General features: G+C 52.3%; 1 protein-coding gene across 1 annotated transcript; it reads left to right on the top strand.

Annotated features, from left to right (window-relative positions):
- Window positions 1-692: 692 nt before the first annotated feature.
- TFAP2C (transcription factor AP-2 gamma) lies at window positions 693-9,885 on the top strand. Its single transcript, XM_016124858.2, has 7 exons — window positions 693-971; window positions 2,566-3,051; window positions 3,161-3,212; window positions 4,429-4,645; window positions 5,241-5,359; window positions 7,150-7,294; window positions 8,279-9,885. Exons 1-7 carry the CDS (start codon window positions 924-926, stop codon window positions 8,562-8,564), a joined length of 1,353 nt encoding a protein of 450 aa, XP_015980344.2. The 5' UTR covers window positions 693-923; the 3' UTR covers window positions 8,565-9,885.
- The last annotated feature ends 14,155 nt before the right edge of the window (window positions 9,886-24,040 follow it).

Genomic DNA, 24,040 nt, shown 5'->3' with positions numbered 1-24,040 from the left:
GGGCGCGCGCGCGGCGCTCCTCGGAGGTGCGGCTGCGGGCGAGGGCGGCGAGCCTCCACTGTCCCAGCCCTGGGGCGCTCGGGGCTGCCTCGAGCCCCCTGAAGGCCTTGCTCCCCCATCTCCTTGGAGGTACGAGACGGCGCCGTGCCCACGGAAAAGGGCGGAGCGGGGAGCGTCGCTAAGACGCTTCTGGTTGCGGCCCCGGCTGCGGGGTCCCAGCCTAAACTTTCAGCCTGCGTGGGAGGGGCGGGGGTACGTGAGGGGACACCGGCCGTGGAGACATCCTGAACACGGGGTCTCTATCTCCGCGTGACGGCGTCTTTCGGAGGATGTGGGGGAAGGCACTCGAGACGAAAGAGCGGGGGCGGGGGGCTCTTTAGGTATTCGGATCCGGGTCTTCAGATCGACCGATCTCAGGCGCGTGCATGGCGGGGGCGACTGATGGACGGCGCGGCGGGGGGGCCCTTGGCCTCGGGGTCTGAGGCTGTGTGCGAGGTGCCGCCCACTCCTCGCCCCCAGCGTCGTGGGTTTCCGCGTGGCGCCCAGCCGGGGTGCGGGGCGGAGCTAGGCTGGGACTGGCTGGGGGCCGCCCCGCCCGGCTCCCGGGCCTTCGCGCCGGCCCCCGGGGAGGAGTTATGATAATTTCCTTCTCATTAAGGCGCCCGGGTCCCCCGGCTATCACCCGCACACACGGCGCGGGCGCGGCTTCCCGGGTCCTCGGCAGCGGCCTGCGCTCGGGCGGCGGCAGCATCTGCGCCCGCAGAGCCGCGGATGCGCGTCCGGTGACCAGTTCAGCGAGGCCCGCGCGCGGCGGGGGCGGCGGCAGACGCCTGGCCACCGTGACCCCGATTTTGGATTTACCGCTCGGGGGGTGGGGGGAGCCTGGATTTAACTGGCGACTCTTTTGGGGGACGCAGGACGCCATGTTGTGGAAAATAACCGATAATGTCAAGTATGAAGAGGACTGCGAGGTGAGCTGGGCAGAGGGGCGCGCAGCCCGGCCGCGCCCGAGTACAGCCCGGGAGGCGGGGGCCGCTCACCGGACCGAGGTCTGGGGCCAGGGCGCAGGCGCAGCCCACAGGCACCCGCCGCTACCCCTGGATGGGACGGGGGCCGCCTTTCCGGACACCCCCGAGTCGGTTCCTCCCGGCCCCCTTCCTGAATCGGGCCTTTCCCCAAAGATCCAGCCTGGGGAACGGGGCCTGGAAAGAGAATGGCAGATCCCACCCACGAAGCTTACCGGTCGGCTTCAGGCGACGCAACTCAGCCCTTCTCCCCGTTTTCTGAGAAGAGCGCCGGGTCCGCAGCCCTTCCTTGGACGTGGCTCTCACGCACGCAGTCTCCGTCCAAAGGGGTCAGACGAGGCGACCTGCCAGCGGCACCTTTGCGGAGGCTCCTCTGAGGCGGGCTTGTCACCTGCCCCGCTACCTTCTCGGGGGAAGAAGAAAACAGCATTTAGTTAGGCTTTCAAGAGACGTGGGGGCTGGGGGGGGGTGCTGGGGCCAGATGGGGCCGTAAGCGCTCGGAGTGCTCCAGCCTGTCGGACAGGTTGAGCTAGAGTTTCGGAGAGTGGGAGGGAGGGAGGCGGCGAGCGGGAAGAGGAAGAAGACGCTGGCGGCGGGAGGCGTGCGCCCTGGCGCTGGGAGAGAGGAGCCCGGGCCGGCGCCCCGGGGATCGCGAGGGGCTGCCCCCGTCGGTAGGCCCGTGCTCTTCCACCAGGGGGCGACGGTGCCATGTTTCTCCTGGTTCCCCGCTGCCCTGTGACCCCCACCCCCACCCCCCCGGAGCACACGGAGACACATCGTTGAGGAATTAAGTCGGCAGCGGTGGGGCGCGGGGACCTGCCTAGGCCAGGTTGCCCAGCCTCAGCGTCCTTAATCCTCCCTCTGTTCCGCGGTCAGTGGGGGCACTGACCGCGGCCGGGCGCCCGGAGCGGGCTCACCTTCTATGCCCACTCGGTCGGGACACGCAAGCAGCCAGCGCGGCTCCGGCTGCGGTGCGTTCCTCCTCGGATTCCTCGGTGGCGCTGGGTGGCAGGCCCTGCTCGGGCGTGTCGCTCGCCGGGAGGTCTTTGTCCGGAGGGCGTGGAAGGGAGAGTCCCTGGGGCGGGGAGACGCGCACTTCCCGCGCTGGGCGCTTTATCCGCGCGCGCCGCGTCCGCGCCGCCTTCCCGCTCGGCGACGCCAGCATGTGCGGGCTGGTGAGCGAGAGCGCCCTGCACCGCGTGCGCCGCGGTCCAGCCTCCCGAGGCCGCGGCCGCGGCGTCTGGCCCAAGGCCTGGACCTCGGACTTGGCGCCTCGGGCGCCGGAGCGCCCGGGCCTTCGCCGCCGGGCTTCGAGGGCGCGCTCCCCCAAGTCTTTTCGTCATTCTCCCTTTTCTCCGAGGACTCGCGGTTTACAACGAAATCCCCGGGGCGCATCCCTCCCGGGTGCCCTCCGACCCTCGGGTCGGGCCCGGGCTGGTGCGCAGGGTCCCCGGGAAGCGCGGCTCCGCGCGGCGGCGGCGGCGGCCCGTTCGCAGTAGCGGGGTTTCGTACTAAGCGGGTGTCCGTTTCTCTCCCGCAGGATCGACACGACGCGAGCAGCAATGGGAACCCGCGCCTCCCCCACCTCTCCTCGGCGGGGCAGCATCTCTACAGCCCCGCGCCGCCCCTCTCCCATACCGGAGTCGCCGATTACCAGCCGCCACCCTACTTTCCTCCTCCCTACCAGCAGCTGGCTTACTCGCAGTCCGCCGACCCCTACTCGCATCTGGGAGAAGCGTACGCAGCGGCCATCAATCCCCTGCACCAGCCGGCGCCCACCGGCAGCCAGCCGCAGGCCTGGCCCGGCCGCCAGAGTCAGGAGGGCGCCGGCCTGCCCTCGCACCACGGGCGCCCGGCCGGCCTGCTGCCCCACCTCTCCGGGCTGGACGGCGGCGCCATGAGCGCGCGCAGGGATGGCTACCGCCGCTCGGACCTGCTGCTGCCGCACGCGCACGCCCTGGACGCCGCGGGCCTGGCGGAGAACCTGGGCCTTCACGACATGGCGCACCAGATGGAGGAGGTGCAGGTGAGCGGCGCGTCGCTCTTGCCTTCTCTCTCCCTGGAGCGTTTGCCTCTCTTCTCCCCTCCGCCCGAGCTCCCCAGAACTTAAGGAAACTTTGTCGTTTCTCCCCCAGATTGTCGACGACCAGCACCTGCTTCTGCACGACCAGACTGTAATTCGCAAAGGTAGGTTCTGGCCACATCCGGCCTGGACTGGTTCTTAACAGTTGTGAAGCCGCTAACTTAATGGCAAGGTGGGGGGCATTTGGTGGCCGACTTGGGACATCCGTGGTTGAAGGGATGAGGACTCAGGGAAGGCAGGTTTTAGGAGTGAGAAGAGGGGATTATCCGATTCCTTCTGACCCAAATGATAAAGGATGCTGTTCATATCTCCAATATGTTACTAATCCTCGTGTTTGTGTTTTTACAATGTTAGGGAAAGTGTTCTACAGGGAGCTAACACAGGTTTAATTTGGAAAAAGAAAACAAAACACACCTTTGATGAGTGGTTGTTTCGGTGACACTTTTAATGGTCGAATGAGTTGATGTGATTTTTGCTTCTGATTTCAAATACACATGCCAAAGATCCTCAGTTCTGACCTGCAAGAAGTTGTTTTGAAACAGTTTGGCTGACCAAATAGATAGCTTTGAAAGAACGGGGTCGGGGTGGGGGCATCATGATCTGTCAGATGGGTTTATGCAGGATAAGCCAGGAGGGGATTTGGAAAATTGGATTACTGTACTTGGGGAGGGAAATTACCTTACTGTACTGATGGGATTACCAGCCCGCCTGTTTTGGGAATTGGAGTAGGCCTAAATTAAAGGTGGCTACGGTCTGTTACTTGAAGTTAGACTGCTTGAAATCAATTGGGGGAAAGTGGATTTTGTGGGGGGAAAAAAACTCAGAAAATAAACTGAATTCCCCAGTAAACTTAGAACAGAACAGATTTGTTTGTATTTAAAAATTTATCGTGATCAATTGCACTGAAAGGTTTTGGCAAAGGATCTGAGTGTCCTGTGATTTTGGTTGTTCATCGAGTCAAAAAAAAAATCATTTATTTAGTACTGTAAGCAGTCTTTTGCAAACAAATATTCTAATGAAAGATTTTTAACAGTGGCTAGAAAGTGAAAACTTCTCCATGCTTGAGATCTTGAGTAATTAACTTTCTAAGGTGTTAACTTACGGATTTCAGATTCGATTATCTTTGAACTTAGGGATTTCAGATTCGATTATCTTTGAAGAAATATTATGGCTTTTCAGAAATCCGTTGGCAATTCATAGCCCGACATGCCGTGTTACTTGTTTCAAGAGCTCTTTCTGCTTTGGTTGAGGGGGTTTGAAAAGGTCGCTCTCTGCTTGCACCCAGCTCTCAAGACTGCCACTTCTGATCTTCATTCCCAGGTCCTGTTTCTATGACCAAGAACCCCCTGAATCTCCCTTGTCAGAAGGATCTGGTGGGGGCCGTGATGAACCCCAGCGAGGTCTTCTGCTCAGTGCCTGGACGCTTGTCCCTCCTGAGCTCCACGTCTAAATACAAAGTGACAGTTGCTGAAGTCCAGAGGCGATTGTCCCCGCCTGAGTGCTTAAATGCCTCATTACTGGGAGGTGTTCTCAGAAGGTACATGGGGACGCATTCTGGCACGGTGGTAGGTTGGTTGGCTGGTTGAAGGTGAATATCTAAAAGGACCAGGAGGTATTTTTAACATTTATGTAACTTTTATACCTAACACTGAATTCTAATCGGCCCAGAGGGTTTTTAGTACATTTCTCCTCTTTTAGAAAGTGCCAACTGTAGAAGGAAGTGCTAAAACAGCGCTAACAAATTATCATTTGGTTAGAATTTGATTCCTTGTGTGGAGTGGTGGCATCTGTATTATGGAAAGAGAAGCTCCAAGGGTTTTGTTCCCTCGGGGAGTTTTGTTTTGTTTTTTTTTTTTTAGAGCTGCTGTAGTGTTTACGAGTGAAAATTTATCAGCTCCAGTGCAACTTGAAATATTCTGTGATTGCGAAAAAAAAATGTTAGCAATGCTTAGGTGGATATTTGAGTTTTACAGGGATTAATTAAATGAGGGCCCCCTGTACCGTTTGATGTGATCCACTTACTGTAGATAGTCTTTGATGAATTTCAAGTTTGAGAGCAGCACTCTAGGAATTTGGGATTTTAACAAGTGGCTTCTTGAGAATAACCACAAGTTAATTCTCTTGTCCTCAAGAGCCAAATCTAAAAATGGAGGCCGGTCTTTGCGGGAGAAGCTGGACAAGATCGGGCTGAATCTGCCGGCAGGGAGAAGGAAAGCTGCCCACGTCACCCTCCTGACGTCCTTGGTAGAAGGTCAGTGCAAGTTTGTTACTGTTTTTTTGGGGGGGTGGTTTGTTGTGTTGTGTCTTTAATACTTTTCTAAAGAAAACTTTAAAAACCCAATCACAGGTAGAGTGAGATGAAGGCGATTCGAATTGTCATAAATTCATTACGATGAATTACCGTAATCATGTCAAATAAGTTAACGTTTAACTGTCTGGCTGCTGAAGCGTATTATTCTTTCCTGGGTTCCCAGATCTGTGCAGAAAAGAAATTAGGTTTTCCTAACCAAGAAATTATACTAGAGGGTGTTGACATTTCCCATTAAATGAAACAGTTTTTTGAAAGATGCAATCTATCAGTTGATACACCTTTAGAAAGCTAGTTACTTGTTATTGATGGGCAGAAGTATGGGCTCCGGTTTTTTGTAGCTGTGGGATATTTGGATTGTGGTCAGTGAAAAGAAACCCTTGCTAGGACTGGCCCAGCTCACAAGCCCTTTGTTCATTCTCCCCATCAAAAGAAAAGAAAAAAGTACGTGGGGGAGGGCCCACAGATGAGCCCCTCTCCCCACTCCTAAGATACATGGTAGGATGTGACATTTCAGTTTCTTGAATGGACCTGCATGCCCCCATCCCAACCTGGAGAGTAGCCAAGGATGCAGGACAGTCTTTAAACGGTGAGAAAAAAAAAAAGCAGCGAAGTAATTTTTTAAAAAACAAAGCACGCACACTAACTGTGCACGGGCTTCTCCCGCAGCCTGCAGCCACCTCTAGCACCTTGCCCAATCAGCGGAGTGCTGGGCTCTGGCCCCGGGAGCTGAGGAGGGGCTCAAGCTTTTGAACACTTTCTTTCCCTGGTCTAATGGTGCTACTTCGGTGCTGAAAGACTTGGCAGAGCCCCGCTCTACCTTTTTACGAGTGTCTTTGGAGGTCAGGGCCAGGAGAAAGGAGCTGCCTGTTAACTGCTTGTTTGGGACCAGCTGTCCTGCGTGGAGAATGGTGGGCTCTGCGTGCTGGGCGCGTAAATGTGTCTCTGCTAGGTTTTCTTACGAGCCTGGCAGGGGTGCTTGAATAAGGAAGTGTGTGCCAGAACAATGCTTCTCAGACTCTGATTTAGTAAGTCCTGGGGGGCGGGGGGGGGGCGCGCGAGTGGCGAGGGGGCACCATCTGGGGCTTTGGAAAGCGCTACGAGCCTTGCATCGTGGAGTCAGGACCGGGCACCTCTGTTGGGAGGTGACTCCCGTTGGTTTTCTGTTCCTCTGCTTCCCCGAGAACTTGGACAAAGGGGGTGGGTAGTCAGTCCAAGCTTGTAGTTTGAGCTCCGAACATTTCCAATAGGAAACACGCTTGCCTTCCTTTCTTAAAGAAATAAGTCTAGAGACCCGCCCCCTTCAGCCACTGGGAGCCCTGGTTTAAAGAGGGAAGTTCCATGCCGAAGACTCGGTCACAGCTTCAAGGAAACAGCCAGCTGTGAGACATGCTCGTCTCCTTAAACTTTCCTACTTCTCCACAGTGACGACTGTCTTATTATCAAGTGAAAGCATGGGTGTGTCTTGATTTACCTGTTTAAAGCTGGGCAGAAGACTGGTTGACATCACCTTGGTACAGCTAAACCTGTCTGGGTCTTTTTCGCCACATTGTATGATTTCACCCTCTACCCAGGAGGTTCTCACCGCCGGGATTGTTTGCTGTCCCTGCGTCTGATTTCATTTTCAAATGCAAAATGACTGGTAGACAGAGTTAGAGAAGAGAGGAACAGGACCATCTGTGGGTGGTGGCCACAGCCATTGTAAAGTCTGTTGTCCTTACTGGTGATTCTAGGTGAGGCTGTTCATTTGGCTCGGGACTTTGCGTATGTCTGCGAGGCAGAGTTTCCCAGCAAGTCGGTGGCCGAATATTTAAGCAGACCTCATCTCGGAGGGCGGAACGAGATGGCGACGAGGAAGAACATGCTGCTGGCCGCACAGTAAGTATCCGGACTTGAGGCGATGACGGTGCTCTGACCTTGAGGGTGAGAGGCCAGCACCATCTCCCGGTGCCCAAGAAAGAAATGCTCCTTAAATAAGTCAGGGAGGGGGAGAGCAAAAGCCAATGGCAAGGGGCTGCTTTTACAAAGTCGGAGATGGTAACTTTTCGATGGGTTTTAGAAGAAGAATCAGAGTGGGCGTATTGCTCCAGTAATGAGCGCTTTTTCCAGCTGCTTGGTTACCGAAGTCAAAATAGTTCAACAACCCTTTTATTGTCGTGTTTGCGTATCTTACGAAAATGTGTCGAAAGGAATTCGTTTTGTCACATCCAGTGAAGAATGTGTGCCTCCTGCCTCCCGATAACAAGACTTTTTGTTTCTTAAATGTAACGATTATCGGATTTGCGGGAGACAAGTGGGCAAATTAAAATGTCTCCAAAACAACCACGCAGCTGCAGGATTTCTCATAGAAACCGACAGTAAATTGGTTTAAAAATCATGGTAAATGAAGCAGAACTAGTCAAGTCAGGAAATGGAGCAAAAGGGAAGGGCGCACAGTGAACCAGCTGGACAAAATGAGTGAGTTTCAGGGAAATGTGTGATGCTCCGAATTGGTTTATTGAACCAACCTGTACCGAACATGGCTTAACCTCCTGGGCTGGAGTCCTGACCCCACACTGCTTTTTCCAGTCCTGGTGACCTTGGCCGTTGGACTGAGGTTAATCCTGTTATCTTTTCTAATTGCAGTGAGGATTAAATAAAATAGCACTTGAAAAGAGAGCCAGGAGCACATAATAGGTACTAAGTGTGGCAATTGGCTATTAGTTAGTATTTAAGCCTCCTACTGCCTGGGCTCAGGCCAGAAGTTCTGATTGCATACCCTAGGTAATTCGTGTCATCCCCTAGGTAACTTGCCTTGTGCCCTTTACCTGTCGAGAGCCAGATTGAGCTCACAGGTGTGTGTGTTGACTGCCTTCTTCGCAGGCAAGTGTGTAAAGAATTCACAGAGCTCCTCAACCAAGACCGAACGCCCAACGGGAACAACCGGCCCGCCCCGGTCCTGGAGGCGAACATCCAGAACTGCTTGTCTCACTTCAGCCTGATAACGCACGGTTTCGGCAGCCAGGCCATCTGCGCCGCCGTCTCAGCTGTGCAGAACTACATAAAGGAAGCCCTGACGGTCATAGACAAATCCTACATGAATCCTGCTGACCAGAGTTCGGCCGATTCTAGCAAAACCCTGGAGAAAATGGAGAAGCACAGGAAATAAAAATGGGTGCGAACAGAGGGCTGAAGAGGCTGGAAGGAAAAAGTCTCCCCAAACGTTCTCTGCCCTCTCAGACAGGGCAGGCAGCTCCTTGCCCTGGGGGGTGAGGTCGAGCTTGTCACCCGCCTTCCCATTAAAAAGGCCTCTGTCGATTGATTTCCAGATCTTTCTGTGCCCTCCCAGCGTCCTTAGAATTTCTCGAGCGCTGAGGCAGCTCCTTACTCTGGACAAGTTATCAGAAGGTGACGAGTGCTGATTCTTTACTCATTAAGCTTACGTTTTGTTATTTTTTTTTTGAACCCCATTCTTTCTTTCTTTGAAAGTGGTGCTACAAGTTAGAACCTTTTAAATAAATCCCCTGGGCTAACAATCCCACACACTTAGCGTTGAAATGTCAAATTGATGAGCTTGAGATCGACAACAACTTTCTGATCCACAAGAATGGCTGGCTTTCGTGCCCACTAAATATTTATCTAAAAGAGGCATTTTTCAAGTCTTTTCAGATATCAAATCCTACAGCCAGTAGGAGGCAGAGATTCTATCCACTTAGCAACTAATTAGTAGGTGGCATTGGACACACTTAAAACCCCTCGTTCAGAGGGGCCCTTGGGTTTTACAAAACTTGTAGAAACAAAGCCTGCTGATGTTGTTTTTCTTTTTTTTTTTTTTCTTTAAAACATTTTGAAAGTTAACTCTTCAAATGGGAGATTGTTTGAAATGACATGTTCCTTTAAGGTACTGAAGCTTTATTTGCATATTTATTTAACATCTTGGTGTTTCGAGTAAACTTGAAAAGAGTAGGCATGAAGCATTTTGTTTTTTGTTTTTTTTCGTTGTTGTTTTTTGTTTTTTTTTTTTTTGCTGCCTGTCATCCCCGAGTCCCGGAGGGAGAGGCTGTTGTTATGTTGAGGAACGGTGCGTTGAGTGTACAGGTTTTATTTATGCATAATTTAATCGGGTCTGTAAATACGGGTGCACTTCTTATGACTTTTTGAGAAATGGGATTCTGTTGTAATAACTTTTAAAGGTGATGGGGTCATCTTAAAACATATCTTTAGGTTTTATTCATATGTACACAGGGTATTAAGAATTAAGAGGGTCCTGGACTCTGTTGATGCAAAAGAGTCTGTTTGATTGAAGTTCCGTTCACAAAGCAATAACTTTGTGTCTCGTTCATTCCCGTCTGGCTGCACTCGAAGACGAGTGTGCACGGGACAGTGTGTGCGTGTGGGTGACGTGGAGTTCGGAATTGAACTCCATGCCTGTAAGCGTCCCCCAAGTAATTGTTGTGTATATGATACCTGTATAATAAAAAGTATTCTCGATAGAAGCTGTGACAGTCTGGTTATAACTTTGATTTCGTTCCGAGTCTCTCAGGTGAGGGTCACGATGGCAGAGCTCAGTCACGGTGCGACTGGCTTAGTGGATGGGACCGGGCGGGCTGTGTGCCGTGGGAAACCTGGTGATTCCCCCTCCCTGCAAGATGGTTCCGCTGCCCCAGGTTCTGTGCCCACCGACGCCTCTCAGCTGCGTATGGGACTGTCCCCCTCACCGCAAGGGGTGCTGGGAAATGTGTGAGGAGGGACGGTTTATTGACAACAGCAAGAGGAGCTGGGAATGTCTCTTGCGTAAAGGCGACCCTGTTGAGAAACAGTTACTTTATGGCCAAGTTGCCACCTCACAATATTGAGGATGGAAATGAGATGACTGTAGGTGGGAGGTCCCCTGGCCGACATTCCTTAGGAGAACTTGGCATTCAATCAAATGCAAGCATTGCAGGTGTGGGCGCTCATTGTTTTCAATCCGTTGAAGTGAGCCACCTTCAGAAACCGGGTGATGCGTGCGTACCAAAGGCACACTGATCGTTTCGTGCGCCGGGTAAATCAGGCTGGGTCTCCACACTCTACCTGAGGAGCGGGAGGATGGCGGGGCTTGCCTGCTTGCTTGGCATTTGAGGATCTTGGATGCACACCGCCGGTACTTGATTTCAAGTTCAAGTGGCCTGGCACGTCCTCCAGGAAGTGATATGTTTATAGTTTTGGCATGAGTGGCTAGGCTTCAAAGGCAAGTGGGAGCGAGAGGACTTTCCACATTGGATGAGGCTGTGGCTTCGACTCCGGGCTCCTAATTCTTCATTCACGACTCTCTGCCGAAGACTCGGCGATTCCCGACTTAATGTTGGCATTGGATGCTATTGAGTAATTTAAACTCTGCCAACCTAATACTGTGCTCTTGGCAGCTTGTCACTGAACCTCCTCGCTTAGTTGGATTTATCTGGTTGATAAAGGCAAAATCACAATCACTGAGCTTTAGAGCAGCAAAAAAAGAAGTCTTACCTTGGCAATTATTTCTCAATCGAGACGTGAGATACTTCGGGCATTAAAAGGAAATTATGGGGGGCAAAGGGCTGAAAGTAAAAGGACTGTTTTGTCATCGGCGTCTTAACTGGATTTTGGGACTACAGTTTGGCTTTTAGGAGCTGTGCCGAACTGCAAGGCAGACAATGTTCTGGAAACGCCCCAAAGCCAGCCAGCCGCGGATTGGAGTGAGTCACAGGCGGGGCTCGTTCCTGCCTCCCCGCTCAGTTCTCTCTCCCACTGGAAGTTCACAGGACGTTCCCGGGCCCGGTGCACAATGCCAGGTGTTTCTTCCCGACACCTCTGAGCTGATGCCATGTAAAACAACCGAGTCCCTTCGGGAGGTCCCTGCAGAAACGCTGGCCGCACCAGCTTTGCCATCAAGCTGTCTGTCGTTGACTCGTGGGACAAGGGCGCCCTGCTCGGGGCCAGCAGGTTGGCAGACCCTTGCTGCCCACGGGCACCGTGGTTTTTGCGTCGCGCCCCGGGTTAGTGAGGTGGCACGTCTTTCTTCTTTGCCTCTTCGCCCTGGGCCGCCGTTGTTGCACTTTGGCTGTTTGACAAATCGGGGCACGTGACACTGCTGACTGAAGTCTTTGCCCTCTGGAAGAGAAAAGGAAGATGTTCCCTTTTTATTCCTGGTTACGCCGAATGGAAACCCCTTACTGTCTGTAGGGACGCTTCTAGAATTCCATTGATGAGAACTCCCTCAGCAGGACTGCGTGTCCGTTGGCTTGGAGCCTTGCCATCCAGACACCTTGAAGATGCCCCCCGCCTCAGATGGCACGCGGAGAGGTTCCCTGGAGGGTCAGCGGGCGTTGTCACCGCACCTCACGGTTGTCTCATCCTCCATGTGTGCACCGTTTACGTTGTGGGCTGGGAAAGGACTAATAGTCTGGTCCTTGTTTTCAAGGATCCCAGAACAATGGCCATCATTCTCCTCTTCTGGCAGGGGGTGACTAGCGTCTGGGGAAGCTCTGAGACCTAGAGTTCCTGTGTTGGAGTGTTAAAAAAACAAAACGGGATAGGGTCTTGGATGGATGGGAGACAGATTCCTCTCAAGGCGTGGTGGCTGGGGCTTCTGGAACCCACTGCCCACTTTCCCTGGGGGGAAACGTTGCTTGCCAGCTGTCGGGAATTCGTTCAGAGTTTGTCGTTGCTTCCCAGGGCTTCCGAGTGTTTCTCAGTATGTATGTCTCCAGTCTTTCGCTGTGGGGGTAGAGTGGTGTCCTAATGTGGCAGCTTAATTTTCTTCCTTTACAACTAGGTGGAGAGAACCCGAGGTCACAAAAGGATGAACAGATAGTCTGAGGTCCCTTTAAGTGTGCTTTCCGGGTGAGGGGGCTTTCTGTTTCTCTGTCATGGCAATGACCCTTAGCAAACATCTTCTCCAGCTGCCCGAACTGCCCGAACTCAGCGGGCGGTGAGGGTTTTCCCCATAGTCAGAGATAAGGAAGGTTTGTTTTGAAATTTCTGTGCTGCAATGCATGGGTGTGCTCTTCCCAAGGGTGCTGTCGCATCCTTGATGATACGATAATTGACTTCCCTTTCTCGCATCTCACTATACCTCGGACCTCTCTTCCAGTTGACGATCTTCATTTGCTTCTCTGAAATTCGAAGGCCACCTTGCCAGGAGGCTTGGTGACATACGGAGCTATCAAAATCTGACCCCTTCCTGGGTTGGCCTGCCCAGGCTGGTGTCATGCCCAAGGTCCACGGATGCAAGGTGTACCACACCTTGAAGGTCTTTGTCCGCTAGTAACATGGAACATAATCTTCTGCAGAAATAAACTTGACCTCGTGATTTCAAAAAATTATTACCTTGGCGTCCATAGTTTTCATGGAATGCTGTTATTTTTGGCATCATCATAAGCACTGAAATTTCCCCGGCTCTTTTGAATAAACATCTTTATGGGGGAGATGGACAGAAGAAAAACATGGAAACTGAGTAGACTTGAAAGGCATAATTGCGGGGACCTAGTCAAAGAATGTCTTTGTTAAGAGTGTCTTCAAGGTCAGGTCTCAGTGGGGTTTTTGGTTGTTGTTTTTTTTTTTCCCATGGCGAATGGAGTGTTCCTTGTGGTTTCTCAACATTTTCCAAGGAAAGATTTTGGTCCGGAGGAATGGCAACCACAGGTTGGATAGGTGGAAAGGCTGAAGGGGGAGAGCGTCTTGGCATCTGGCCCTTGCTCAGACTGGAAGCCTCTGGGACTTCATGGGTGTTATGGGTTGAATCGTGTACCCCAAAAAGTGTTTCTTTCCAGTCCCTAACCCCAGTACCTCAACGTGTGATATTATTTGGATAAAGCATTGTTGGTTAAATTGAGGTCGCATTGGGGGATCGGGGGGCTTAATCCAGCATGACTTTTGTTCTTGCCAGAAGAGACGAGACGACATGGCCACATGACCGGAGAAGGCCATGTGACAACAGGCAGCGATTAGAGAGTCGAGGAATACCAAGGACTTCCGGCCACCCCCAGAAGCTGGAAGAGGCAAGGACGGACTCTCCCTTTCAGATTTCAGGGAGCATGGTCCTGCTGACACCTGAATTTTGGATTCTAGCCTCCAGAACTGAGACGATAAATTTCTATCGTTTTATAGTTGACGTACTTGGTTATGGCCGCCCTCTGCAACTAGTACAATGGAAAAGTACTTTTTCCTTCGTTAATGTTCTTCCCATTGATCCTTCTGTGGGTTCTTTTCTAGACACCAGATGTCATCTTCACACATAATTAGAAAGCTACCTCCGTGGTCTGGCCGGGTCGGGCCCATCCAACACCGTGGAGGTCTCCACCTTTAAATGCTCGCTCCTGCTTACCTGTGTTGACGCTTGGTGCTCTTACCTGGCGGCCTGGGCATTATCAGCCAGTGATCGGATCTTCCACTTCTCGGGGAGGAGACCCCCCCAACACCCCCGTCCAAAGCAAACCCTAAACTCTTGGAGGTCTTTTTCACCTCTCCTTTCTTGTTTCTTTCACTTAACTGGGTACCCTTGGGTATCGGGACGTGGACCCCTCAGGGGCGGTGGCTGCTAAACCGGGCAGGGCATTCCCTTCTGTTGCCGTTGACCTACTGAATCGGAATCCGGGTCCAGGGTGTGGGGCTCGCAGAGGCGCTCCTTATGGTCCCGTTGTCTGGCTCGAGGGCAGGCACTGTCAGACTTGCCCTCCAAGGCCTCTCGTGCCCCAACTAGCTCAGTGCCCAGCACCGGGCATTTGCTCAGTAAGCACCTGTGTTGGAGCATGGGCCAGGCGGAGGTAGGGTGGGGTCTCTGACCTACCAGAAGGGCATCCGTTGTCCCCCGTCCTGCGCTGAGCTGGCATGTACAGGAGCATTGCTACTGGCATCAGAGGGGAGAGGCCAGGGGTGCTGCTCCCCATCCTGCAACGCACAGGACAGCCCCCCACAATAAAGAACGGTCCGGCCCCAAATATTCGTAGTCCGCAGGCTGAGAAATGCTGCTATAAACAGAGCAAAACCTCTGGAAGCGTCACTCACACCCATTCAGAATTTACTTCCCCGCGGTGGATTATCGGCTCGCTTTGCACCTGATATGTTTCTACAGCGTGTAAAAATTGTAAGCACAAATATGCATTACCGAATGTTTATATAGATGAGTAGATGTTAAATGGATGAATAAACGTTGGAAGAAATGAGTCCGGGGGCCTCTGCGGACTCGCTGCCTCCCTGTGCAGCCTTTTTGGACTCAGGGCTCCATGGCGCTTTCTCACCTGCAGCCAGTGGGGGAAGGGAGTGTGGGGCCGCCCCTCCCCCGCCCCAGTGGGGCCTTCGCTCCCCCCTCTTTTCCAGTTTGGCAGGAGAATCCCGAGTTTCTGTGAGCAGGAGGCGTCGTTCAGGGCTGACATCCGTCAATATTCTTTTCCCACAAGACAGACAGATTCCGCGGTGGAAGGCCCCGACCATCTAGGGAAATCTTCACGAAGACAGAGTTTTCTCAAATCTTTGTTGTTTTCCCTGTTTGTTGCTGCTAACTCCTTCTGGCTGATGACAGAATGACTGAAAGTGTCGCGATTTCTTTTTGGTTGTTGACAAAAGTAATACGCGGGACACACCCATACACTCTTAGAACATCTTCGGGGGGCACATGAGACGCCACTGTGAGGGGGGTTGGGAGACTGAGACCAGGGTCTCCCACTCATTTTGTCCGGTTTAGGAGCTTTGACTTGCCCGTCATCAAAGCAGCGAAACCTGCGCGCGAGCCTAGAAAAACACTAGGTTTAGTAAACACACACACACACACACACACACACACACACACACACACGTCTGATGCTTACTGTAAAAGAACCTACAGAAAGAGAGACGACACACCCGTACTATGTTATTTAATGCCTCAGTAATGGCATTGAGCCCATTTTACAGGTGAGAGCGGAGGCCCAGACGGGTGAGCAGTTGCTGCTGCCCACAGGGTAAGGAAGCTTAGAGCCGGCTTCGAGGGCCGGCTGGAGGCTTCCGAAGGCGGCGCTCAGGGCCCAGGGCCGCGGTGTGCCTGGATGCTTAGAACTCACAATAGTGGTCACTCGACCTGCCAGCCGCTGTTTTAGACACTTCTCATGTTAAATCACTCCTCCCAACTGCTGTAGGAGGTAGGCAATATAACCCCCATTTTACAAATCGGGAAACCAAGGCACAGGATGGTGCGTTGTCTGCACAAGGCCCCTCACGTGGTAAATGGGGTAGCCCTGCCCGGGGCTCCAGCTCCAGAGGCCAGTCCTGGGGAGGCGGCAGTCTGTCCTGGGGGCAGGCAGGCCCAGGGGGTTCCTGGGAAGGGCTCTGGGTGGGTCAGTTTCCTACTCTGCTAGGAAGGAGCTAGAAACAGGAGACAGGAATGCTCTGAGAGAGGGGTGCTCTTCCTCACCCAGAGTGCGGGGCTCAGCGCCTGGAACATAGTAAGTGCTCAATAAACGTGGCTTTTTGGCTCTTCTGAACTGGGTGGAACCAACTGACCTCTGGTCAAAAGAACGAAAGAAAAAGACGAGAGAAAGGCGAGGGGAGGGCGAGCGGGAAAGGGAGGAAGTGCAGAGAGGACAGTGGGAAATGGAAGGCAAGAAGCCCCCCTCGGTGCCCCTCGCCCCCGGGCTGTGCCCTCTGTGGAGCAGCGGAAAGGCAGGGGCACCTGCCATCAGGCTCAGGGGCCTTGCTCACCCTCCGGCTCAGCCTCGATTTCAGCCTGCAGGGTGCCTTGGGCCCTCGCTGGGCCCTTCCCGTGGCTCCTCCCACTGCCTGGAAGTGTTTCCTCTACAGCCTCCTAGGGCCTCGCCTGCTCACCTTGTTCTCAGGCCTCGTCGCACCCTGGGCGGCACCTCCTCCTGGAGCCTTCCCAAGCCCTGGCTGGCCTAGGTGTCTCCTCAGCTCCCGTCACACCTCCGGTCACACTGTGCGGCAGCCGGCTGTGTACCACTGCATCCACCTCCGCCTGGTTCCCGCTGTCGAGGAAGTCCCTGGGGTCCGATGACTGCCATAGCCCAGGACGCAGCTGGGGAGCTGGCTCACAGTAGATGGTCAATAAATATCCACGGAGGAAAGGAATAAATTCATTAACACCGAAAGTTCAGGAATTGCAGAAGTAACTATCAGGCCAAGTAAGGCATTCTCCCCTCCATCCATTCTTCCATCCTTCCTTCCCTCCGCCCCTCCATCCACCCACCGAGATAACCGCCAACTGGGCATGCTGAGCGTAGAGCGGGAAGGGGAGCGGGGGAAATGTCGCTGCCCCAGTAGTTTCCGCCAGAGGAAACCTTTAAAGGGTGACGACATCCCTGGCCTTCAGCGGTAGCTGGGGAGACACGTCTTCATTTCCATCTTTGGCTTGGGGCGGTGTTTCCGGCACCTCTGACATGGTGGCTATTGGACTTCAAGTTACACCCTTCAGAGACAAGCTCTCAGAAGGTGCTGGGGAGGAGGAGACCTGCCAATGAACGAGCGAGGTCACATCAGGGTGATGGGCCTTCGCTGTTGTTATTGGGTGAAACTGGGGTCCACAGTGGAAGTGCGAGTGGCCCGGACGGTCTGCAGAGATGAGCGCGCTCCTTCCCACAGTGCCTCCCGCGCCCGGCTCCCCGGCTAGAGACGCACCTCATTGCCGATTAGGTGTGCATCAGGAGATATTTGAGGCACAGACACACAATTACATGCATTTCTTTTTTAACCCAAACGGCGGCATTTTGCACACACAGTCTGGCACCTCACTCTTTCGCTTGGTTTATTTATCGTGTTGACGGTTCCTTGCCAGTCCGTACAGAGCCGCCTTGTTTTGCGAGGTGCCTTTTGTGCGTGATGTACAGAGGACGCGCCCTTTGCCCCCGGGGTTGAGGATGTCTGCAGCCGCCTGCCGCTCCAAAAAGGCCTCGGCGAACATGCTGCTCACAGATCGTCTCACGCGGCGTGAGTAGATCCCACCACCTTATCCTCACTGCACTGTCGCCTCCCCCCTCCCCCCCACCCCCCCACCCCCCCGTCGACACCCCTGCAGTCTACATGAATGGGCTGGTTGGGGAGTGGGGTGGGTGGTGCTTTACATGGCGTGTTCAGGGCGTCCCACCCAGGAGGTGACGTCTGGGCTAACGGGTGAGGAGCCAGTGCAGCAGAACCAGGGACGGAGTCCTCCTGGCGAAGCTGAGGCGGCAGAGGGGGTGGGGGTGGGGTGGGGTGGGGAGGGCCACATCTGCATCTGTGGCCCTTACAGGCCTTGGGAAGGAATTGGATTCTACCCCTGGTGCCCTGGGAAGCCAGTGGAGGGTTGCAAGCAGGGAGGGAGGTGGATTTACATTTAAAAAAACTACTTTACCTAGATAATGGACCACAGTGGGTAGGAGTGGAAGCCAGGAGCCCAGGAGGGAGACCACGTGGGCACTGAGGCCGGAGAGAGCAGTGGCCGGCTGGCGGGAGGCGTGAGGAAGAGAGCTGGAATGATCTGGGAAGCGTTTCGAAGGCGGGGCTGGAAACGCGAAGAGCTGGGTGCATTCAGGCACGGGGCGAAGAATGGGGAGGGATCTGAGGTGGGGAGGACTCGGGATACCAGCTTTGTACGAGCAAGACCCACAGAGTCCGTCGCGGAGAAGGAAGTCCCCGTGGAAGCCGCCCTCAGCTGCTGTTGGCTGGGACGCGAGTCAGCGTTGGAGCTTCAAGGTGACCTAGCCTGGAATGGTCTCCATATTGTTTCTGGAGCCGGATATCTCCACATGCCCTGACACACTAGGACAAGGAGTCAGAGGAATGGACATTCAGGGTGGGGCTGGCTGGGTCTAGTTCAGAATTTAAAATTTCTAAGCTTACCTGCCCAGAGGAGGTGGGGCTGGGGTGAGCTCAAGGGTGGGGCTCATTAGAACTTTATTGACTGTCAACACCAGGAGGAACCTTGAGATCATTGGCTAAACCAATGGATTGATCTGGAAGAAAGAAATTGTTTAAGTGGTAAATTGTATTCATGCCCTTTACCTCATTATTTAAAAGAGTTAAAACAATAACAGATATTGTTTACATATTGCTTACGGAGCGCTTATTATGCAACAGAGTCTAGGCCAAATGTTTTACATCCTTTATTTCATTTCAATCTTTCAAATAACCATCTAGGGAGATACTATCTTTATCTGTCGAGTAAGAGGCTGAGGATGCTGGCCGGAAGTCCCAGCTGAGTCACAGTCCCAGGAAACAAAACGGGAACCTCCAGGGGCACTCGTTTTTCCAACCTCCTGTTTACAGCTGACAAAAGCGAAACCCAGCCAGATGGAGTCAGTCATGCAGTGCCCAAGAGACACAGTCAAGAGAAAGTTAAGGATCTTGGAAGTACAGTTCCTGGCCCAGGAAGAGTGTGTACTCTATGGGTTTGAGTACCGCACCCGCCATATTTGTTCCCAGAGAGAATGACCCGAGGAAGACTTCCAGCAGCACGATGCAAGGGCTAGATCTCAGCTGTTTGCCAAATCGGAGTACTACATTCTGAATTTTTGCTAGTCCTATAGACAGAAAAATATCCCACGTTTCCCATGAATACATAACGTACCAAATGTTGTTGGGCCACACGCATCTCCTCCCACTGATCTTTGATGGCGACGCTTCGGACTCTGGACGCCTTCTCTTTTATTTTTTAGTGTGAATTCATTCACTTATTCGTTCCGCACATCTCTGAACTCAGCGGTGTCCGTTGTGTGCCAGACACTGTTCTAGGCTCGGAAAACAATCTGCCCTCAAGTGGCACCCTCCTAAGGAAGACCCGGACATGTAAAATACTTCGAGTGCTCAGTGGTGAGACAGGACATGGGCAGTTCCGTGGCTGGCGACGTGTGGCTTAAAGGAGGTCAGAGAGGGAGCTGTCGGGGGGAGGGGGGGGAGATGACAGTCCAGGAAGAGGACACAGAAATGCAAAGGCCCAGAGTGGGGGTCGTGCCTGGTATAAATGAATAGACAACTGTGACGACTGAGGCTGGAGTACAGTGGCTGGAGAGGGCTGTCGGGTCACATGCTCTTTCTAAAGGATTGTGCCTTCTGCTTCAGAGGAGGTGGGGCCTTCGCGTGTTTACAACGGGGATTGATGGGACTTGACTTTTTTTAGCAGGATAACTTGGGTTGTTGCATTCTAGATAGATCGTAGGGGGTCAAGGTCAGAAACTTGACACAGTTTAGAGCATATACCAATAAAATGATGACTAGGTATAATGGGTTAAGTAATGTCCCCCCAAATTCATGTCTACCTGGAACTTCGGAATGTGACCTTTTTAGGACATTGAATCTTTGCAGATGTACTTAGTTAAGGCTCCTGGGTTTCAGGTGGCCCCTGAATCCAATGACCGACGTCCTTATAAAAAGGAAGAGACACAGCAAGATGATGTGGAGGTGGAGGAAGAGATTAGAGCGATGTTGACGGCAGCCAAGGGGCTCGGGAGCCCCCAGAAGCTAGAGGAGGCAAAACGAGAGATTCTCCCCTAGACCCTTCAGAGGAAACATGGCCCTGTTGACACCCGTGTAGAGTGGACCAGATCGAATGCCCACCCCCGAGGGGCGTCACCCCTACGCAGCCAGAGCACTGTGGCCAGCTCCTGCTCTGTGACTCTGCCTGGTGGTGGATAATTACATTAATTGAGCCTTTCAGGAAATGGTCCCTGAAGAGAGGTAAGAAGACCTTAATTATGGGCCTGCCTGCCACTTAGAGTGAGATCCCAAGTTTAGGAACCAAGAGCCTCTCACTGGACTTGTGCTGCTCCTCACTTTTGCTCTCAGAATATGTACAAGGTAAGGCGAGTTCCAGAATTTACGGTAGAGGCTCCCCACTGTGCCTAAAATTGCTTTTGAAAGCATTTAGCTGCTCTTCGAAAATTACTGACTGTGGTTCCTCTTCCTTTCTCCCTCATATGAATGCATTCAGTAAGCTTCTAGGAGTGCCTACTACGTGTCAGGCCCAGGGTAGGCAATGGGATTCGCCCTGGGGACCAGATAGGCTCTTTCTCCCCTCTGACTGTCCCTTCGCAGTGTGTTATGACAGGCTTCGCCCTGCCCCACGGATAGCAACATGCTCACAGGCTCTCTTGGCTGACCCTGGAAATTGGAAATCATTTGGTAAGTCGCTATGGATGCCACATGATCGCTTCTTCCTTTGTAAGGTATTTACTGAGCACCTACTATGTGTCCACTTACTTATAGCATGCGGTGATGAATCAGACATGCCTGGTCTCTGACGGGAAGGAGAAGGTCTAGAGATGATGATCATCATCAGTACCCTTTGACCTCTGCCCCTACGGGCTCCAGCCAGTGACTCTTCGCTGAGATGGGCAGCATCTTGTTCCCATTTTGCAGATGGGATCACCATCAAAAGGCGGGTGGCCTCTGGGTCTCACCCAGCCCCACCTTGCTTCCCTTCCAATGCTGACCTGCTGCAGTGGCTGAACTTCCAATTTTGGAGCCTCAGCTACTGAGGCCGAGAGTGCATTTTGTAGGCCCCACCCTTCAGCCTCCACCTGGAAAACCTGGAGAATCTTCCTGCCTTTCAGGATCAGAACCCATATGTTTGCATAAGAAAACAGATCTGCTGCAATGCCTGGTGACTCACAGTCCCTCCCACTGGGCAGTCCCACTGTCTAGTCTTAGAGTCAAATCCCACCCCGACCCCGGGTCCCCATGGAGGGCCTCAAAAGACAGAGAAATGTCAAAAAAAAAAAAAAAAAAAAAAGAAAGAAAGAAAGAAAAAAGAAAACAATGAAAGAAAGAAAGATAGAAAGGAAAAAGAATGAGAGAAAAAAGAAAAGAAAATTACGGTAGCTTCTAAATGTTTATATTGAACAAATAAGACTTTTTTTTTTAATAAGAGTTTATTTCAGCCAGACTAAGGATGTGCTGGAACGCAAGATCTCAAATGTTCCTAAACTTTTCTTCTTTTAACAAACAAGAAATGCAACGCTATATAGTTGTATTGTTCAAACAATGGTTATGGAGTGACTGAAAAAATAGCACAGCTCTTAAGACAAGAGGTCTGGAGGCAGGGACAGCCTGGGCTCAACTTCTGCTTCTGTCATGTCACCGCTGTGACTTTGGGTAAATCAATGAGCCTCTGTCAGCCTCAGTTTCCCGACTGGCCCCACGGATTCCCCGGGCAATGCACGTCCATTGCTGTGGGCGAAGTCTCCTCTCAATCAGTGTCCTGTCTATGGTTTTATTTTCAGGCAGTACAGGTGGGCAGCCCCAAGTGTGTAGTTGCAGAGGGCGTTTCTCATGTGTACGTCTTGGTGACAGCAGGGGTGCTTGTATTTGGGGAGGTCCAGATTCAGGATTTGGTGAACGTAGAGCCTCGTGGGTGGGCTTGGCTCTGCCATCCTTGAAGAAGCCTTTGTGGACTTTTCCACGTGCACTTGACCCCATCGGGTCTTTTTCCCAATTGAAACAGAGGCACCAGAATGATACTTTTAATTGCTTTTGATTGCATGCTTCCTTTGGCAATGAGCTAGTGAGGTCCAAGGGGTCAGAGGCCACAATTAATCCATCTTTGTGCCTCTCCATTCCACTCCAGTGCCCAGCAGGCAGAGTGGTTAGAAGGCAATGCTCAGGGTCAGACTGCCTGGGTTTGAGCACTGGCCCACCAACTTACCAGCTGTGTGTGCCTGGGCAAGTCGCTTAACCTCTCTGTGCCTTATTGGGGATAATGCGATGGTCGTCCCCAAATGAGAGAATCCTTTTGAGGAGTAATAGAGATCATGCATGCCAAGCACCTTTTACTATACCTGGCACACAGTAGGTGTTCATTTTTCTCACGGATTCATTCAGCACATGCTCATCTTATGCCGTTTATGTATTAGGGCTTCTTCTAAAAGACAGGGTGTCAAGAGAGAAAAAAATAGACAACGATCTCTACTCTCTTGGAACTTCCCTTCTGGTGGGGCAGTGAACAAATAAATGAGTGAATTAGATAGTGTGTTAGATAACAGTTAATGCTGAGGAGGAAAACCAAATGGGAAAGAGGAGGCCAGGGCAGGCAGAGTTTAAGAAAGAAATGTGGTCATGATCACGATTAGATGTATAATAATAAGCGTTCCTTCACTGATATAGAAAGGGTGAGTCTGGGCTGGCCATACCTGTGTCTCAATAAAATGGAATAAAGTGAGTGAGTGGGGAGGTGGTGCTGGTGGGGAGTAAATTAAAGGAATATTTTCCCCAAATGACATAATAAAGTTATATATGACAGACATGTATATATAGTCACATATACGGTCAAATGTATATGCAGTCATGTATATATTCGTGTATGTATGAATGATTTCCTGCCTCTGAGTCGCTGGGCCACGTGGAGGAGGGGACGATGCCAGGAGAGAACGGGGTATGCTGACGGTCATTTAGGCCTTGCTCTGGGGTCAACCCATGCCAGGCTGGCGCTTAGGCGTCGCACACGTGGTCTGAGTTGATGCCCCTCCCCTTCCGCTCTGGACCGGAAGCTGCAGAGCGCGGGGAGCTGCCGGCCCCGGGCCGGAAGTGCCAGAGCGCCGGGCCCCTCTGGGGCGCGTCCAAGCTGTGCGCAGGACAGAACCTGGTGTCGTGGATTCCCAGCGCAGATTTGGAGGCGTGAATGATAATCACGCACAGGGCCAGGCGGTGGCGGAAGGTGAGCGGCGCGCCTGGGGCTGCTCAGACCGCCATCGAGCGCATTCTAGTCTTTTCTGAGCATCAAGGGGACACGGGGCAGGCGACAAGGGAGCCAGCAGGGCGCCCACAGAGCCCCTGCTGGCTGGGGCGGAAGTGCGGTTGGTGCCAGCACTCGGGGTTGTCAGGGCTTACTTTTCAGCCACTGGCTTCAAATCCCGGGACGTGCAGGGACCTAGGCCCGCCGGAAGCGTGGGTGTCAGGAGGGGACCTTGGGGCGGGGCAGGGGTCATGTGTTTTGGAGAGTCGAACTCCCCGTGGAACTGCGCGCATAAGTGAGCCTCACAGGCCCGGAGATGAACCAGAAAGTGTTTCTGCCTTTTGAGGGTTTTATCAATTGGAAATGAGGGACACCATAGTAGATTGTTATTTTTAATTTTTAAAATGTCTAGATTAAAAAAATTAGCATGGCTTAAAAAAAAAAAAAAAGCTCCAACATAACAAAAGGGATGTATTTGCTGAAAAATAGGTATTTTTTGTCCTCCCCGATTCCCATCTCTGGGGATTAACACTGTTCCTGTTAACACTTTCCTCCCAGGAAGTGTGTGCAAATGTCAGTGTGTAGCGTAGACCCATCATTCCCCTTATGCTTTCACACTCTACACACTCCTTTGCACCTTGGCTTTTTCCCCCCTTAAAATAGTAACACAGGCGGAGGCATCATTTTTCATGGCTGCGTGCTGCTCCCCTGTGCACGTGGAGCATAGCATATTGACCATTTAACATTGGCTTTTTGTTTCTATTGCTAACAAAAATTATGCTGGAAGGAACCTACCTGAATGTTCATCTTTAAAAGATATGTACATTTTATTATATGTTTACATGTATAGAAGTAGATTTTTGGCAGTAAAGGGCATGATATTTAAAACGATTAAAATTATTGACTATTCTTCTAAGAGATTGTATCAGTGTTTATTGTCCCAAATCTCATGATTCTTTCCTTACCCCTTTATAAACACTGTGTATTATCAAACTTTTTGA

Source organism: Rousettus aegyptiacus, unplaced genomic scaffold (genome assembly GCF_014176215.1).
Source record: "Rousettus aegyptiacus isolate mRouAeg1 unplaced genomic scaffold, mRouAeg1.p scaffold_m13_p_12, whole genome shotgun sequence".
Classification (NCBI taxonomy): domain Eukaryota; kingdom Metazoa; phylum Chordata; class Mammalia; order Chiroptera; family Pteropodidae; genus Rousettus; species Rousettus aegyptiacus.
The sequence above is the reverse complement of the archived record's forward strand: the minus strand, read 5'-3'. Positions and strand labels throughout refer to the sequence as shown.

Excerpts from the sequence above, each read along its gene's own strand:
- TFAP2C (XM_016124858.2), top strand. The coding sequence starts at position 924 with ATGTTGTGGAAAATAACCGATAATGTCAAGTATGAAGAGGACTGCGAG. Across the intron at positions 3,052-3,160 it reads ACCAGATGGAGGAGGTGCAG|ATTGTCGACGACCAGCACCT; the intron begins GTGAGCGGCGCG and ends TTTCTCCCCCAG. Across the intron at positions 5,360-7,149 it reads CCTGACGTCCTTGGTAGAAG|GTGAGGCTGTTCATTTGGCT; the intron begins GTCAGTGCAAGT and ends TGGTGATTCTAG.